Source organism: Pseudopipra pipra, chromosome 7, assembly GCF_036250125.1.
Source record: "Pseudopipra pipra isolate bDixPip1 chromosome 7, bDixPip1.hap1, whole genome shotgun sequence".
Classification (NCBI taxonomy): domain Eukaryota; kingdom Metazoa; phylum Chordata; class Aves; order Passeriformes; family Pipridae; genus Pseudopipra; species Pseudopipra pipra.
Genome location: NC_087555.1, coordinates 13,795,927 through 13,814,571, shown reverse-complemented (window position 1 = coordinate 13,814,571; position 18,645 = coordinate 13,795,927). Strand labels below are relative to the sequence as shown.

The 18,645-nt window shown below is 38.7% G+C and overlaps 1 protein-coding gene across 8 annotated transcripts in view; it reads left to right on the top strand.

The window, feature by feature from the left end:
* Positions 1–18,645, top strand: part of PARD3B (par-3 family cell polarity regulator beta) — a 406,048-nt gene that overhangs the window by 34,648 nt on the left and 352,755 nt on the right. The window contains exon 1 of one of the 8 annotated variants that reach the window (XM_064660628.1): positions 17,607–17,705. The exons of the other annotated variants lie outside the window; for them this stretch is intronic. Within the exon in view, the coding sequence (XP_064516698.1) occupies positions 17,622–17,705 (84 nt within the window). The 5' untranslated portion in view covers positions 17,607–17,621. Of the gene's footprint in view, positions 1–17,606; positions 17,706–18,645 lie in introns of those variants that run through there. 8 annotated transcript variants of the gene reach the window in all.

The following is an 18,645-nucleotide window of genomic DNA, read 5'->3' as shown; positions in this document are numbered from 1 at the left end:
GAAAATACTTAACCTTATTGTGGTAAGACAATTTGGTGGCTTGTTTTGCTATAAAGTAAGCTGAGCTCTTAAATACTTCCACACAGTGGTTTAATTACAATATGTTTTGGAGGCTGATAAAGTTGGGGCTGTTCAGCTTGGAGAAGGTTCTGGGGAGACTCATTGCAGCCTTTCAGTACTTAAAGGGGGCCTAAAGAAAGATGGGGACAAACTTTTTAGCAGAGCCTGTTGCAATAAAACAAGAGACAATGGTTTTAAACTGAATGTCAGTTTAGACCAGATGGAAGGAGGAAATTTTTTACAATGAGGGTAATGAAACACTGGAACATATTGTCCTGAGAGGAGGGAAATGTCCCATCCCTGGAAACATTCAAGGTCAGGTTGAAGGGATTTCTGATGCAGCTGAAGATGTCCCTGCCTATGTCAGGAGAGTTGGACTAGGTAACTTTTAAAAGTCTCTTGCAACTTCAACTATTTATGATACTATTATTTCACTTATCCACATATGGATTGAGAAAGGGATTTGTTGTTCTGTTTTACAGTTTGGGCTCCAAAGACTCTTTCAGTACAAGGGCTTAAACACCTGTTGTGCTATACGTTTTTTAAGATGATGGTGAAGGAGGAGAAGTTTTGTGTTGGTATTTCATTCCTTTTCAGAAGCGACTGTGTCCTGGCCCAAGGAATTAAAGCTGGTTCTGGTACAGTTTTGGGAAACTGCTTCAGTGTAGTAAGCTCGTGTTTTCAGTGGTGCACAACTCTTGGGTCACGTTCAGTTCTTCTGATTCCTCTTCCCTCCAGAAAGTTGAGGCTTTGGAAGATTGAACGTAGAAATCTCATTTACATTTCAGCAATTGCAAACAATTTGGAATTTGTGTTTTGGAACTCTCTGGTTGCAATGGGGATGGTGTTCTAGGTGAGATGGCCTAATGCTATGGCTGTTCTAAAAGCAAATACCTCCTGAAAGTATTAAAACAAAACGAAGCCTACTCAGTTCTTGTGTGCAAGTTTGAGAAATCAACCCTTATTTATTTAAGGCACATTTGACATGTTTGAGGAAAATATCATATAAGTTGCCTTTAAAAATGCACACATATAACCCAGTTTTATGTGCCAACTTCTTGATATATGCAGTGTGTAGTCTAACAGAAAGACTGTCTTAGTTTGATTTTAAAAGGCTGGGAAGGGTACTGGCTCCATACTTCAGCTCCAGAGGCAGCTTTTTAGCTGAAGACTTCTATTGAAAGTGCCAAGTAATTGTGAGTTAGTGCCTCCTTTGGGGAGTGGAGAGGCTCAGGTGCCCAAAAGGCTGTAGGGGTGGAGACATACAGACCTTTGTACCGGTTGCACAGTAAATAGCTTTTGAGAAGATGTATGAATAAGAGAACAGGCCTTCATCTTTTTGAGAATTCAGAAGTATCTTCTGCAAAGAACCAGAACTGATTGTTTATAACCTGCTTACAGGTTTTATGGAGGAGTGGCTGAGGGTCTTTAACCTGAAGAAAGGAAGGCTCAGGGAAGACCTTTTCTCTCTCTACACCAATGTGAAAGGAGGTTGTAGTGAGGTGGGTCTGTTTCTTCTCCCAGGTAACAAGTGATAGGACAGGCAGAAATAGCCAGGTGCACCAGAGAAGGTTTAGACTGGATATTAGGAAAAATTTCTTCACCAAAAGAGTTGTCAAGCATTGGAACAGGCTGCCCAGGAAAGCGGTGGAGTCACCATCCCTGGAGATATTTAAAAGATGTGTAGATGTGGTACTTGTGATGTGGTTTAGTGGACTTGGCAGTGCTGAGTAATGGTTGGACTTGATTATCTTAAGGGTCTTTTCCAACCGAAATGATTCTGTGATTTTTCAGTATTAGTGCTTTCCTGTTCATTGTCTTATTCTGTGATGATGGTGTTAATAGCAAAATTGAGTTATAGTAATTTGAAGACTCAAGTTTGAGGAGTTTTAGTTCTCTTCTGTTTCTTCAAAGACAGGTGGAAGAGCAAAGGACATGTTAAAAAAGATTTTAGAGTGTACTTACCATTGCCTTTGCTGAGGACAGGGCTGCCGTGGAGAAGGAAGCAAATCAGCTGGTACAGTAGGTGATGCACTGACTTCCCAGAGGAGGACAGACCTTTCTGGGTATCACAGGTCTGGGTTTGTGGAGGAGGACCAGGCTGTGCCATGGACTGTGAGTTTAAGTGTCACTGCTTTCTGCTGTTACCTCAGGTCAGGCTCTGTGGCCAGAGAGTAGCTGCAGAAATGCAGACTTCTGAGAGGTTGTCTTGTACTGTTTCTTCTTTGGGAAGCAATGCTAGAGCTGGAGGAAAAAAATTAGGGTGTCTAGGCTACCTCTAGATTGTTCAATTCAAGGCTCTTTGGTAATTTTGCCCTGGCTTCCTGTGCCAAAAGAAACTGTAGGATAAAATGTCGGATAAAGAAACTCTTTGTAACTGTAATGGAATTCTGGTGAGTAAAACATAGCCTTTACTTTCCATATGTTTGAAATGCATTTATCTTATGGTAGAGAAATGGCATGAAATGTCAAATATGGGGCAAAGGGTAATTCTAAGAAAATTTCTTTTTTTAAATGAATGAAGTTGGCATATTTTCATTTCACCTTTGAAGGCTTCATTTGTGGATGCTTTTTCTGTTGCTGTTTCTTTGCTTTTTGTTGAAATTGAGTTGAAGACAAACAATAGTCAGAAATAAAGACAAAAATGCATTAAAAGCTAGCCAAGTGCAGATGTGCCTTATGTGGCTTCCTAGAACAGCATTCTTATTAGTATGTGGCCTTATACTTCTCTTTTTGCCAAGCTGTATTTCTTGATGTGGCATGTGATTTCTGATCACGGTAGCTGGTTTTCAGTCTATAGGGGTTCTTTTGTTACTGTCCTCCTAATAAAGCAATTTTCAAATAAGAGCTAACTTTTAAATGAACTCAAGTTCTACTCTGGCATGTTTATTTAGCAGGCTATAGTAATTTTAGTAATTATTTTATGGTTTGTTTTTTTTAAAGTACACCTTTTCCAATGCATTTTTAACTTAAGGTGTAATTTTCAAGAGGATAATAAAATACACTACCTCAGATCATGCAATCAAGTTAATGCAATCAAGTTGCTAATCATTTTCTTGGAAGAACTTCCATTAGAGAAGATGAAGACTTACTCTTCTTTTGCTGAAGAAATGTCCTCATTTGCTGTTGATTGAGGTCTTAAGCTTAAACTGCTAGGTATAGCTTGACCCAGGTTATATTAGTGGCACTTTCAAGTTATGATTGCTTGCCTTCCTGGGACTACACAAAGATTACCGACTGATAAGAAATCAAAGAACTGAATTTCGGAGTACTGAGATTTTCCTGATCTTTATGTTTTACGTGTTTAAAGTCTGAGGAGTCTTTCATATGGTGCTAATGCATTTTATATTAACACTTCTGAAAAGTTTTTCTTAGATGACATGTTTCTTGCATCGTTTTATGTTCAGCCTTTAAGGAAGGTTTTTCCCAAACTTTCCTTTATGTCTAATATCTACCACATAGCAGTCAAAGCCTCAAGGAAAAAACATGTTTGAACAAGAAGTTCCTATAGGTCAGTATAAAATGATGTTAGTGAGATGGACAAACAATGCAGCAACAGGAACTAGGTGTCTTAAGATACTTTTACCTTTGTGACATTGGAGCTAAACTGCTGAAGGAGGTATGAAATGTATTATGTGAGGAGCTTTGATCACCACGTGTGGTGTATTTAGTTTTCAAGTTATCAGATCTTATATGAAGCTAAAACTACCCACTGGCTTTATTTGTAATCCTTGTATAGAACTGTAGCTCTTATTTCTGGGCCTCCTCTCTGCAAACTAGTTATAGTACCTGCTGAATAAAGGAGTGAAGAATTTTAATTTCTCCTTTTAGATGTCAGATTCTGTTATTCTGTATAGCAGCAGCATTCGCTTAGTGGCAATTCAAGTAACACCTTCATAGCTAAAATCCTATTGAGTCTCATATATAAACACAACCTGGAAAAGTAAATTCTTTTGGAGATAGTAGCAATTAATCTAATAAAATCAAATGCAAAGTGCACTTTAACAAAGGTTATTTCTTTTTTTCCCCTATATAAGGTTTGGTTTTGGTTTTGTTTTTTTTTTTTGTTTTTTTTTTTAATTTTAGTGAAGATAAAAGCTTACAAAGGTACAGAATTTTTGTGTTCGGAATCCCTTCCTCAGAAACCTTCGCTGCTCCTTCAAGTCCCCTCAAATCTGCCTTGGGATACAACAAAGGACTTGTAGCTATATATGGTCTCTTTACTGTCTCGTGTGAGGGGTTCACATTCCCATTTCCCTGTAACTGTTTCAGAATGCCATCCCAACATTCCCATTTCCCTGTAACTGTTTCAGAATGCCATCCCGACATTCCCATTTCCCTGTAACTGTTTCAGAATGCCATCCCAACATTCCCATTTCCTTGTGTTTCAGAATGCCGTCCTGACTTTGCCATGCAAAAGCGAAGATGGCAGTGGTTGTGTACAGCTGTGCATAGATAGCCTGTTAGGTTGCCTTTGGCTCTGGAAAAGGGGCTTTTTCTTCAGTGTCTGAGGGCTCTGTTTCCAGAGGGACCACTCAAAGACAGTGAATGTTTCTTGGGCGTAGTTTAGTTTTGGCTGTGGTTTGCTGGCAGCCTTGAGCCAGCCTAAGTGTGCATTTGCTTTCGGAAGAGATGGTGATGTCTGCACCCAGTCCTGATGCTCTTGCCCTCTGAACTGTGCAGGAGCTGTTCTGCATCTAAACTAGTTTGGCACAAACATGAAACTTTTTGTTGATTTTATCTGGAGCAGTTTTACAAAGTAACTCATTTTGTGGGCTCTGTGCTGCCGGAAGGGTGAGAGGCAGCAGTTCTGTTGCTGATGGTGTTCCTGAGTTGGTCATGCTGCTCTGGTGATACATAAGGAGTTGAGGCTCCTCTTCTTTGCTTGCAACCACTACAGGAAGAACTTCAGTTTCAAATTGTGTTGCTAAGCAATAATGCACCAGAATAGGACAATAAATGTCCTTAGGAAAGTAGGACCATCTTTTGCTCCTTTGACTGCACTGCTTTGTTGAACTTTGCTGTAGTAGCTCACAAGTTTGAGAGATTTTGTTGGCATTTCACAGTCTAATTTTTACCATTGTCCTCTGTTCAAGGAAATTCCATTAGTTTCTTGAAGGAAGGGAATACGTGAATATTTTATGTAGTAATTTAGGAATTGTAATTTAAAGTGTAGTAAGGACTGTCCTATACCACTTCATGCACCTTCCTGTTCTGGGCTGTTATGCTTGTACCCAGCTTGTTTGAAAGTCCTCTCTGCTTCCCCTGGAGAAGGTGCCTGCTAGACAGCACCTCTCATCCTACCCTGCAGATTTGGCTCTTAAAGGAGATTTTAGGATTAGGTTTTAGGATAGGTGTGTGGGCTTTTTTTCTTTTTTTAAAAAATCTATATACTGCTTCATCTAAATGTAGTTTGGCAACCAACAAGCTCTGTTTCATGAAGTCAAAAATATTGTGGAAGAGTTGGCTTTCACCTCCTTGGATTGGAAAAAATAAAATTGTGTGAAGAAGGCTTGTGCTCCAGCTGAAAAGGTTTTGTAGCTATGCTGATTAGCTGTGCTGCTTCAAAATTTAGAAAACTTGATGATTGATCACATATAGAAGAGAAAAACCTGATAATTGCAGCATTTGGAACCTCAGCTTTTCTTCATTAAAACTAATGAGAATATGAATAATTCTACAGTTTGGAGGTCTGAAAATTAGTACAAGAGCTGGAAATAGAGATTGTGGGCTGACTGAAAGGACAGTCCGTGTGCTGTGATACTTAATTGATCAATGACTTTCAAAAACCCAAACTTGTACATACCTGTCAGCAGACACTGGGAGAGTTATGTCAAAAGTTTCAGAGTGACCCGGATCATTTTAAACATTAGCCATCAGGTGTTTATGAGCTGCCTGCTTTTCTGCTCTAATTAACTATATTCTGGTAGTAGAACTGAGCTTGAAAGTTAATATGCACAAATATTTTAGCAGACCTATCTGGCTGGTACCCCACAGCAGAAGAGGAAAGGTGAGGATGACTATGTCCAGCTTGCTGGTAACCAAAGCATGGCACTTACTTTAGTTCTAGATGTACATCTGTATCCCTGTATTAAATACAGATAAAGACGTGTGGTGTAACTCTTTTGGAAATTCAAGTGAGAAGTGTTTTTTCTGGCTTATTCATTCCTTTAAAAGTGAAAATTAGTAAAAGGGGTAATATGGAAGTTGTCCCAGTTGTGTAAAGCAAATGAGTAAATACTGTTCCTTTTGCTGTTGTCTTTCTAATTAATAACACTAGCCACTCTTGGAGGATAGCTGAGAATGTAAACATAGTTTAAATATCTTCAAATCATGTAAGGTAGAATTGAGGAAGAATAACAAACAGCATTTGAAGTATTTTTATCGTGTTAACATTTGATTTTATTGTAAACAATGGGTGTTATCAGGACTTCTAGTACTTGGCTTTTTCCCCAGTATGTTCCTTAGGAATGGAAAAAAAACCCCCAAACCCAGAGTTGTACTGCAAACACATTATGAACACTATTTTAGTTGCCTGGTGAATGTATTCTGCAGTACAGTTTGGAGTGGAAAATACTTTCATTCAGTTAATAGAAGACACATTATTGACTCTGATACAGAGAAAACCAAACCATCTGCTGAAGGCGATGAACTGTTTATTCCTAGTGTATTGTTCTGAAAGTGCAAACACTTGTAAAGAAAACTCCCAGACTGCTCACCTCACAAACAAAAGCATCTCTTAGCCCTCTGCGCTCTTCCACGTGGTGTTGCTTGTTGCCCCTGACTGTCAGGACTGGATGTTACACTTCCCGTCTGACCAAACAATTTAATGTGTTTTCTGGGGGAAATTAGGAACAAGATACAGAACTTGGCCTTGTATGGAGAAGGTAGTGAATGGAGTATCCCTACTATTTAGGGATGACAGCAGATCTTTTCTTTGTTCTTCTTGTGTTCAGCAGAGTCATCCAAGGTTTTTCTCATGAGGGATGACTCGGGATTTGAAAAGTGATTGACATACGTGCCAATGGTATCAGAACTAGGAAAGTTACAGTATGCTATTCACTGCCAATCAATTTTGAAAATTTGCCAAAAAATGTTTGAGGTAATAGGTTAAAAAGTAAGGGAAGGGAAAAAAAGTAAGCAATCTTCTGACCCTCTTAAACAAATGAACAAACAGCTACCAAAAACCACCCCAAACAAACAAAGAGCTCTCACCAAAACCAACCAACTGACCAAAAAAAAAAACCCACCAAAAACCAGACAAACTTTTGGGTTTTGTTTGTCTATACCTAGCAACCAGCCTATGGACTGATAACATACAGTTGGATTCCCCAATGTCCTGTTTTCCCACCAAAGCCCTTTCTCCAAAAAGGAAGTGAAAAAACCCCCGAACCAACAGCAAAAAACTTCAAGCAAAACCCCCAAACCACTGCTGCCTTATGGAAATAGCAACAACACTTGTTTAGCTGGCCTAGGGAACAATGGTTTGCTGATTTTGAGTGACTTCAGAGTTTTCCAACTCTGCATCATCCTCTTATAACCCAGAGAATTTGCTTTCCAATTTCTGCCTCCTCCCCACCTTCAGTATTCTGTTAAGTATGCAAGTACTAGGCAACTCTCCTGTTTTATGGTTTGGAAAAGGATGTGTTAATCTGGGCAAAGGACTGGTTACTGACACTTCTTTAAATGGGTTACATTACTTTCCTGTTTGCAGATGCCCAGTGTGGCTTTTTTGGTAAGCAAGCATTGCCTAAATGTTTGTTCTGAGAGAACGCTTCGTTAATGTCATCAGCTCTGAACTTTTGGAGAAGCTGAATGGACTAAACTCTGATCACTCCTGGGAAAGTTTCCATTTGCTCTGACCTGCAACCATTTTCCATTTATCTCTTCATTCTGTGTGTGTGCACTTACATACAGGCTCAGCCCTACATATTTTACTGTGACATTCAGAACTGTGTTATACTCGTATTTATCTTACTAATCATTTAAATTATATTATTTGCATTAGGTACCTACTTGCTTGCTCTTCTATGCTGCTGAAGGCTCAAAGACTAGATGGTCCTTATGATATGAATTACTATCATGGAGAAGCTGTAGTCTCTTTGAGTGGTCTGTTGCCATTGCTAAATCCCTTTGAATCATGTTTTCCATAGAACCCCCGAATGTACAAAGCATATTCCTTATTCCTGTTCAGTTTTTCATGTTAATTCCCTTGTTTCCAGCTGCTGTCTTACCAGGAAAAATAGATACAGGACAGTTGGTTGGATGAACATATTGCAGACAAGACAATTTCTTTATTAAAGTCTAACACAAAGTCTGAGAGGCTCTGTCAGAGTGGCAAACAACTGCTTATCCAAGCTGAGATTGCCAAGTTTTAGAGGAGATTGCTTTATTTTGGCAAAGTACTGGAGCACATAAGGAACTTCTTAAATATATATATTTTTTTTTTCAGAAGTGTTTGTAATAGTAAAATTTACTGTGGATGGAAAAGATCAGCTTCAAATAGAGCTGCAGGGCTGTGAGTCTTCCATTGTGCATGGGTGCATTGCTGTAAAGGGTGGGTCCAGCCTCACGTTCTGCTAACATGGGACTGTGTTTGGGTTAGAATGAGTGTCCCCCCACCCCAGCCTGCCCCTGGGACGTTTTCTCTCTCTGTGTTGTCACCTTCTCTGCAGAGGGATGCTCTCCTTTACCTGCCTCCTCCCCAGCCCTGCCGATCCCCAGCCCGGGTGAGGGCAGCACAGTGTTATTAAGGGTGTGTATATAATGGTGTCCCTGGGCAGGGTGCAGTGGGACCTGCTGCTGGAGATGGCATGTACTGAGGGATTAGCAGTGCTGAATAGTGTGGCAAGGTTTTGTCCTCTTGGAAATCTGAAGTCAGATTCCACTGGAGTACATTGGTCCCTCATTGTAAGCCTTTGAACTACATCAGCTCTGCTGCTGATTATGTCATCAAGGTCCCTTGTAAAAAGTCTGTGTTTGGAGTCTGGCAAGGCCTGTTTGGATGGCAAGGCCTGTGCTGTTGCTTTGTGTGTCTATGGATGGCTTGGGCCACCACTCCTTTTTTTACCCATGTTCTCTTCCCATGCCTTCTCAACCTGGTGTGTGGCATTTGAGTACCAGTGACATCATACTTCTTGCCCCTTTCATAATTATTACTCACCCTGTTAGCTAATATGGTGTTTCTGGCAGAAGCATGGTGCATCATATATTAAAATAGTTCTGTACATATAGTGTATTCAGAAAGAAAATTTTTGTGAAAGAAGACTTGCAAACCCAGTTAAGCAGTAGAATATTAATCATCTAGTTGAATGCTCTGACATTTTAAGCAATTAAAAATTTTCAGGAGAAGGAAGAAAAACTGTCAGTTTGGAGTCATCTAGCACTTTTTATTACTTCTAATAGCTATTTTTTTGTTAGCTTGCTAGTACTGAGTAATTTTTAACAAAGTTTTTTATAGTGGGTCTAAGAGACATGTCTTTGAACTTGTACCAGAATTGCCTTTTCTATTAATTAGATATTGATGTGTTCTTCCTAGTTGTTAATTGCAAAAGGCTTGTTAAACAATTTCTATGTAGTTCAGTTGTTTGTTACTGCATGCATTGGCTTTCAGCAGTGCAAAACGTAAATAAACTTACCAGTTCAGCACTGTGATCCCATGCTTGTATATTTTAGATAGTGTTGTTTTTTGGGGTTGTTTTTGACAGATTTTGTAACAAGGCAGTATCTCTTCATTTAACTGGATAAACTTCAGTGTTTGAAGAAAAATAATCACTCTGCAGTGGCTTGCACTGTAGTTACATATTATTTGGAGTTTGTGCTATATATTTCAATTGAAAGCCTCTGCTCCAGCTAAAAGTGGAACTGAATAAGCTGAGCTAAGGGAGCTTTTTAAATGACATGTGAATAGATCATTTGTCATTGAAAAATGCAGAAACATTTGGAGAAAAAAATATAGGTGACTTGAACAATTGTATTTCCTGGATGTGATAGCATTTGAATGCTGAATCAGTTGGACCTTGTTGTGATGCATTTAGATAATGGCTGTGGATTATTTGGTTCTGGGTAACAGCTTGAGCTGTGCATTGTACTTCAGCACATGCTCCTTTCCCCATAGATTTTAAATATACTGTCACTGAATGAACATTGTTGATCCTTATGTTATGGAGCAAATTTTAAATTTGAAAGAAGTGGTGCACAGCATGTCTTTCGAAGTTTTTGAAGGCTGTGTTGTAACTGAGTGACTTTGTCCTAGTAAAGGCTCCTAAAGTATTTTTGATGGCAGAGTAAGAATGGATGAGGGCAGATTTGAACAAAATAAGAGTTTCTGTTCTCTTAATGATGCGAGGCTGAAGAGTGGGCCTCCAAATTCTCTAGCTCCTGATTGCCAGTAATTTAAACCTGATTATTTGACGGCTGTTAAGTGCTCTTTCTCTGTTCTACAATATTGAGGCAACTTTAAAGGATTGTGTAGGCTTATACCTGCAAGAATTTATGGCATATATATTTTGATTGTGGAAAAATGGATAATTAAACTGGTAAGACTCATGTGGAGTACTCCAGATACAAACAGCATGGATTTTGATGTTCACAGGTTTGGCTCCATATGATATATAAAGCATGGATGCAGAGGATGCAGAGCCTTCAAGTCGGAGTTCTCAAATCTCTGGCTCAACAAAGCTTATAAAAGTATTGGGTTTTCCCTTTGAGCTTGGCTGTCGTCATCTTCGTCTTCTTCTCTTTTTTTTTTTTTTTTTTTTTTAATTCCTTTGCTGGGAAAAAAACCAGTCATTGTCTAAAGTTGTCAGATTTTAACTCTTCCTGCCCTTGGCTTTGTGGATGAGCTATGTTGTGTTAGGTACTTCGAGCATTGGTTGGAGAAAAACTAAGTAACTCAAAAAAACCAGTCTTTGAACACTATTATAAATGCACAGTCTTGGTCTGTTTTGTAGAAGGCTGAAGGTTTCTGTGCATCCTGCAGCCACTCTGTTGTGTTCCTCTCACAGGGTCCTTGTGGGCTCTGGAACAGCTGCCTAGATACCAAATATAGAGGGGGAACAAACTGAACTGGGCCAGGCAGGGGGTTTGTGTTATTCTTTCTTAGGAGAAGGGAAAAGGACAGAAGGAAATGGAGAGTTTAATTGTAGAGCTCCTTACAGTTTTACAGTGTCCTCAAGACAAGCATATACGTGAACAATTTGAGTATGTTTTGTGATTTTATTTAAAAATCTGATGAAAAATAAGTGTTTAAGAAGCTATATTTTCATTGATTATGCACTTGATGTCAGTGACAGGAGCAGCCCAGTACAGAGCTTTTATATTTTAAAATGTTGTTTTGCAGCCTACTTAAAAGTGATTTTCCTACTTGTGGGAAATAGTGAAGTAATTAAACACATTTGGGTCTATGCATAAATTTTCTAAAATTAACTGTCTCTTTCACACTAATCGTTCTTGTCTTTAATTGGGTTGAAATGTGTGAAAGGGAAAAAGGGTTGATAGGGAACTATTTTACAGAGAGTAGTTTAACTACAGAGCACATAAAGAAGTTGTTAGATGTGTTTGGGCCAGGGAGGCAAGAACCTTCTGTTAAAAGGGGAAATATGTTTGTACTGGTTTCTGCTGCATTGTTTTTGAGTACATCACCTGCTGTTTCCATGCTTTGTATTTCACTCCAGTGGAGAAATTCAGGTGTGCTGCAGTTAGGAACAAAATATTCTATCACTTGAAGAATTAAAAATCCTTAATCATGAAGTTGTGGTTGTCACTTATCGCATCATTATGAATACATTTAATGTTAATTAGTTTACATTTTTCCTGTTTCCTTTTTTGTTTCCCCAGCAGTTTGCTAACCTATTGACTAACAGCAGTGCTGATGAACCTTTTCAGGCTTCAGACATGTCTAATAAGTAAACTAATGCATGATGCACTTGTACAAAAATTGAGAAATCATTCTGAAAAGTGCCCAACAAAAGGATGCATTTCAGGGAGAAATGGAAGTGTGATGGAAATAGAGGTGATATTTAGGTGTATATCCTGCTGTAGTACAGTTGATGTAAAATAGTGGAATAAACTGTTGAAATACTTTGTTTGTAGCCATGACTCTCTTTTTGGCTTTATTTACAGCTGAGTTCTTGCCCTGTCCCTTCTTCTCAGCAGAATTGTTTCCTGTTTGGAAATGCTTTTCCAGTACTGAGTAGGAAGCTAACTTGTTTCAGGTGTATGTATAAACAATTTAACCCCGAAGCAAATGTTTTTTGTGCTGGGGAACTTTTAGGTTCAACTCCATCATCTTTGTTTTCAAAGTGTGTTTGTTGTTATAATAAACTCATTTTTTCCGTTAACTGGAATTTATGAAGCATATCTTGGGATCAGCATTTAGTCTTTCACCTGCTATAACAAATTTGAGACACATGGTTATGCGTTTTGTATTCAACTTTTTGCTTCTGAGTAAGTGATTAATCTTTCTTCTTGTCATGTTTTGTGTCACAGTAGCACTGTCGTTTTCTCCCTCTGACAGCCTGACACTATTTAAACATCAGTCTAATTTTGCACATAAGCCAGTTTAAGAGAAGGAAGAAAATCACGTGAGGCATGTCACAACTTATTTTCAGAAGCAGCAGGCTTGCAGAAGGCACAACTTGCTCTGTTCTGTCTTGATTTCTGCTGACAGCAGGCTGTGGTGTTAAGCACATATAACAAAAATCAGGAGTATTTCAGACAACAGAAGTATGGGAGAGTACATATCTTGCTGTGCAATGAAAAGGCAAAGCTTGTTGGAGGGAGGGAGAAGGTGTTGGAGCCCATATATGATTGATTTGTACTGGTATCTCTATCTTTTTAGGGAAGATGTCTGCTTTATGCCATGTGTTTTAAGAATTACAGTTTTCTTAAAATGCTGTACTTCCTGATAAGTCTTGCCCCCTAGCCCTCAGTGATTGAGTCTTCACCTTTAGAATGATATTTAAATTCACTGATTTTACCCTTCTGTTTTGCAAGTCATGTGGTGGTCATGTCTAAAATAGGAGTAAGTGATCAGCTAGGAATGATTTCGAATTTTATTTTGGGTTTTGATATGTCAAATAACATGTGGGACTTCAAAATATTCTCACCTTGCTTCTTGGCTGAGGAAAGGAACCAGTGGATCAGACAGAAGCACTAAAGTTACATTGAAGTATTAACTGAAGTACTCTTCCCAAAAATATCACCTCTCCTTTTTGCTCTCTCTTCTAAGGACAGATGAGATTTTCTTGTGCTGTTCCCAGAGCACTGTGACACAGTGTTCTGCATTTCTCCCCATGGCTTCTCTTGGCTTTTTTCTGTGTCCCCTTACCTTCCTGTTTGTTGTAGTTCCCTTTCACAAGGTGTATGGTGGTTTAAACATCACTGCCTACAAGAACAGAATGTGCAAAAATGTTTTTATTACACAGAATTAAAAGAACATCTATAAAAAGTACTCGGTCAATGACAGTAGCAAATTTCAATGGGCAAACATCACCTGGGAGCAGAATTGTGAGAGCTTGAAAACACTCTGTTTACCTGCTAACTGTGAGGAGTAGAGAGCTGCCTTGTGGGGTTATACCTCAACTTCTGTGTAGTCAGTGTTAGCAAAATGAAGTATTTTTTGGTATTTCTTTGACTTTTTTTGACTGGTGAGAATTTGATGGAAACTTAAAAATCATACGGTGACTTCCTGTAGACTGGATACTTCCTGTGTCACATGAAATGAGCTGGGCAATTAGCTGGAAGCAAATACTAATACCTGTTTTTGCATTAATTTGTAGACAAAGGAGTATCTCTCAGAATTGGTACTGCCATCTGCAAGTGATGGTGTACTGTCAAAGCTGGAGTCATTCGACTGCAGGATGTACTTTCTGTGCTTTTCAGAGAATTCTGAAGCAGTTTATTGCAGACTTAACCTGTTGTCTCCCTGACAGTTTTTTTCCTCCCATTAGCTGTGCAGCAGAGAGTGAAGTACACTGTTTCCATTGTTTTAAGGCATCAGTGGTTTAAAAGGGAAACACTACCTTTTAAACAAGGTCTGTTTTCTCAATTGATGTGGTATTGGCAGTGTAGGAAGCCTTTTTCCTCTAGGATACATCCCAGTAGCATCCCATCTTGACTGAGCTTTTTCACTTTAAAAGAACACCAACAAACGTAACCAAACCCAGCAATAAGATTGATTTTTTTTTTTTTTCAGGCTGAAGTTTGCATTGTGGAGCATCACTCTGCTGTCATGAGCAGGTTGAGCTTTTCTTCTGTGTCTGATCTAGTAGCATTTTCCCTTTCTTGTATGACAGTATGAATGCTGCCATTGTATGTTGCCAAGCCAGGAGAATGGAGTAGTTACTTGCAGGACCGTGTAGTTCAAGTAAATGCGTAAAGATGCATAAAGGCAATCGCTTTTGGGGATTCGCTTTTTTCTCCTTTCTTCTGGATTTCCCTTCCTTCCATATATACACTTTCCTTTCATCTGCAGATCAGAGGAAGAAAGTGTTGCTACTGAAAAGAGGGGCATGTCAGACTCCTTTGAATCAGATATAAGCTTTTTCTTCTTCCTTCTCTTAGACTGCCTAATATTAGTTGATCTCTCTTTTTGCCACTGCTGTGTGTTATCACGTGCTGTTGGCATGATCCAGTCCATGACTCTGCTCAACACTTGTAACACAGCCCTAGCTGAGTGTTGTTGGGGGGAACTTACAGCCCTTAATTGGAGTTTGTTACTCAAACGGATTTGTATTGTGCTGAACTGGGGTTATTTGCCTGAGAGATTTCTTAAAAACTTTCACAGAAAATGAGTGAGCTAATGAAGATCTTTGATGTCTTCTGTACACAAGCTAACTGATGTTTGGGTTGCCCGTAATTAATTTCATCTTTCAAATTAATTTTCACGAGCTTTACAAATTCCCAGTGTCGCAGTAGTTCATAGCTCTGGTCTTTCTATTGGGCATTGGTCTCAATTGTACCTTTGGGAAATTCCATTTCTGATGGAGGGCAGTGTGTTGCCATTTGGTGAGGGGTTGGCTGGCTTTTGAACAGCATTGCTATCTTGGGCTTGTCTGCTGTTATTGTTCTGTGTCCCTGTGTCTCCTAACAGGGACTCCGTGGAGCAGTTTGCTCTTTTCTCCTTGAGTCCGCTCACAAAGATCCTATGTAGCTGATCACAGCCTGCAGATAGATATGTGTCTGAAGAACACTGGCTTAAAAAGAAGTATTTTTCAGTTTATACAGCCTTCACTGATTCTGTTTATAGATGAATTGGCTTAAAACACTTTTGCAGAATGATGGATGACAAGAGCTTTGGACTCACCTTTTAGACGATTATTACTGTGCTGCAAGTCAGCAGTTTGTTCCTGTGGAGCCTTACTGTAATGGCAAAAGATCCTGCAAATTCCTCATCTGCCTCTTTTGCAGAAAAACAGAGATGTCAAACCTCATGAAGCTAGAAGTTGCTGTTTAAATGAACTTGGATGTAGGTGCTTATAAAATCTGAGGATCTAGTCCTAGTATCATATTATAAATAACAAGATGAAATGAGTTTTGGAAGCTCTTCTATTTTATTATTCCCATACTAACTCTCTTACTTGTCTTGTGTCAGCATCTTAGGGTAAAAGTTCTGTGTAGTTTTGCTGTCCCTGAGAAGGTTTTTTCATGGTTGTTGGTCCTACCTGTCTAAAACTGCTGAACTGTGAACTGGGCTCTTCTTTGTTTAGTATGCCTCTGTGTGCATGCTCTGAATTGCTTGGATTGCCTACAAGTAATTAAATTTATCATAAAGGAAAGCCTGATAGGAACCTGTTTTAGACCAAATGGACTAATAAATCAGCACTTGTGTAACTAATGCTTAAAAATAGTTTTGTTACAGTATCTCCTTTTTCCATTAAATAGTTCCATGACACAAAGCAGTTGTTTGCTTTTGTGTTCCATGTAGGATTTCTCCACCTTTGAAAAATCTGTTGGAAAGCCTGGAAATGTTCCTTATTGTATTTATATTAAAAAATATTAATATGATAGAAAGGACTTTTACTCTTTTATAACCCAGAACTGTGGCTTCATTTGCACTGAAATCATGTTGTTCTCTAATTGCAGAGAAAATTTGAAGTGAAGACTGTGTGTTGTACCAAGTGGAAATATTTCCTATTGAGTGATACAGCTAGTTATTCCATAGGAAATTTTCCTTCATATGTAGGACTTTGAAGTACAGTGTTAGCAGAGGAAGAATAGGAAAAGGGGAGATATGTTTTGCCTATTGTAATGCAGTGAATCTCTTACACTGGTGATGGACCGAAAAGCCCCTTTGCACCAAGTCTCATCTCTAACCCTTCTGCTGCTGGGCTGCTTCAAAATGACAGCAGTGATGTTTCTTTATATTTTCCAATTTTTCATAGACTCCCATTTCTGTTGAAAATAGAAGCACTGAAAGGTTACATTTACTTCTAGAAGAAATAGTAAAAGGTGGAAAGAACTCTTGATAGTTGTCCTGAGGCAGCAGAAAAACTAATAATGAAAGAAACAGTTCAACATCTGTAAAATGTCTGGTCTAAAATGAATACATCTCTCTGCTCTTCTTGGAGATATGCTGGTTAATGGCATTCCAACAGGCTGGTGAGTATTGTGGATGGTACCTGCTGTGTAAGAATACTGGATATTACTGCAGTGTGAGCAATTTAATTTTAGTGTTAGCCCTAAGCATCATTTACATAGACAATAAATAATGAACATGGGAGCAAAAAGGCAAAGTGCCTCAAGTGATTTACGTATTTTCCTTTCCTCTGTATAAAATTTTCTGTCACAGAGTGACCCAGAATTTGGCAAGTTGCTTGAAGATACCAGTCTTTTCTCAGAAGTATTTGAAATGCTGCTTAGATAGATGGAAGAGACAATGATTTAGACATAACAGTGCAGCAGGACAGAGATTAAATTATTGGAATTATTGAAATTTAGAATTGTTTCCATATTTCTTTATGAAAGACTTCTGGATCTATTCCTTTCTCCAAAGTAGCAAACTAGAAATAATTTATTAGATTCTATTTCAATATCCAATATTTGCTTTTGTACATCTTCAGACAGTAGTAAAAAAGAAGGCAGACTCATTTTCAAAACAAGCACATTAATATTAGAAACAAAGTTATCTAGAGCTGTCAGAGAGTAGTGTGTTCTCAATATAATCAGGCAATAAAAAAATGTGGGCTTGATGTCTAATTCCACAGCCTCTATAACTTGCACTTAATAATTTATATATTTTTTTGTCACTGCTAGTCTGTAGAGCCAAAAAAGTAAAGACTGACTAATGAGGCAGGTAAAGTTCTGAAAGCAGACTGAGAATTTTTTAAGCCTCATAATGCTATGTTATGATGATAAAACACAAGCAGACACTCAATGACATACTTGGATTACTACATGCAGAATTTTCATAGGAGCTGGGTGAACCTCTGTTCAAACTGGAGGATAGGTGGTGTGCAGCTGTCTGCAGCTCCAGCCTTGGATGACTGACTGATGATGCATTAATTAAGAAAGCCTGGCGTTTACTGAAATATTTCTGCTTCCCCAGACTGCCTTGTTCCATGTGCACATGGGAACTGCAAGGTCAGTCTGGGAAGGTGGCCAGACTACAGCTGCGTGTTAGCTGGAACTCTTACCTTCTACAGGTGAGCGGGACAAGGGACTGCTACGTTAATATCCCTGCACTAAGAAGTTCAAGATAATGTTAACTTCTAATGAAAATTCATTGTATATGTGCAAGGTTGTCTGTATTTGGGTTTATTTAATGCTTATTGTGTGGCTATCGAATGCTTAGCCCTCCAACTTTTTCTTAAAATATAATGAATATGATTATTTCATTAACAATCTTCTGTGAGAAGCAGTGGATGATGATTTTCCCCTTCTTGAACCTTGCTAATTAAAGCAAAAGCGCATCACAGGAAACATGAAAATTCTGGTATTAAAAAAGCCACTTTACAATTTTTGGCCCTGTATAATTTTTTGCACTGTGATAAAGATGTGAATTGTAATGTTTTCATTGAGGAACTTTATTTTGAAATAACAAAATTATCTGTGCAAGAGATAAAAAATGAAATAATGTAAACCAGATTTATTGTCAAGTAAATAATTAAAATTGGTGGGATTTGTAGATAAGCACAGGGAGCAGCAGAGTTGTGTCTGTGTGCCTGCGAAAACCCAGCCTTGGTTACGTGTCTTTGCTGCAGTGCCTATTAAAACAGTTACCGTATCTTATTGATTTCTTTCTTTAATTCAAAATGAGCTCAGTTCTCCCCTCATCCCTTGTTTAGATTTTGCTGGGTTTGCTACCACAGGAGGTTTGGAGTGTCTCTGTCCCTTGTGGTAGGTGGTGCCGCATGTGCTCTTTCCAAAGCTGGAGAAAAGGTTTGGCCATTGCTGCTGCCAGGAAAGCAGCCCTGTGATAGTTGTTCTCTTACCACCCCTGAGTTTGAGGTGCTGGTTAATGACAGCGTCACAGAACCATTTAATATTTAATATTGCTGCTCCATTTAAAAGGACGCTTTTTCGAGGGTGTTGGGGTTTGGTTTTATTAATACTTGCTGTGGATTTCTGCTGTTACCCTTTAGT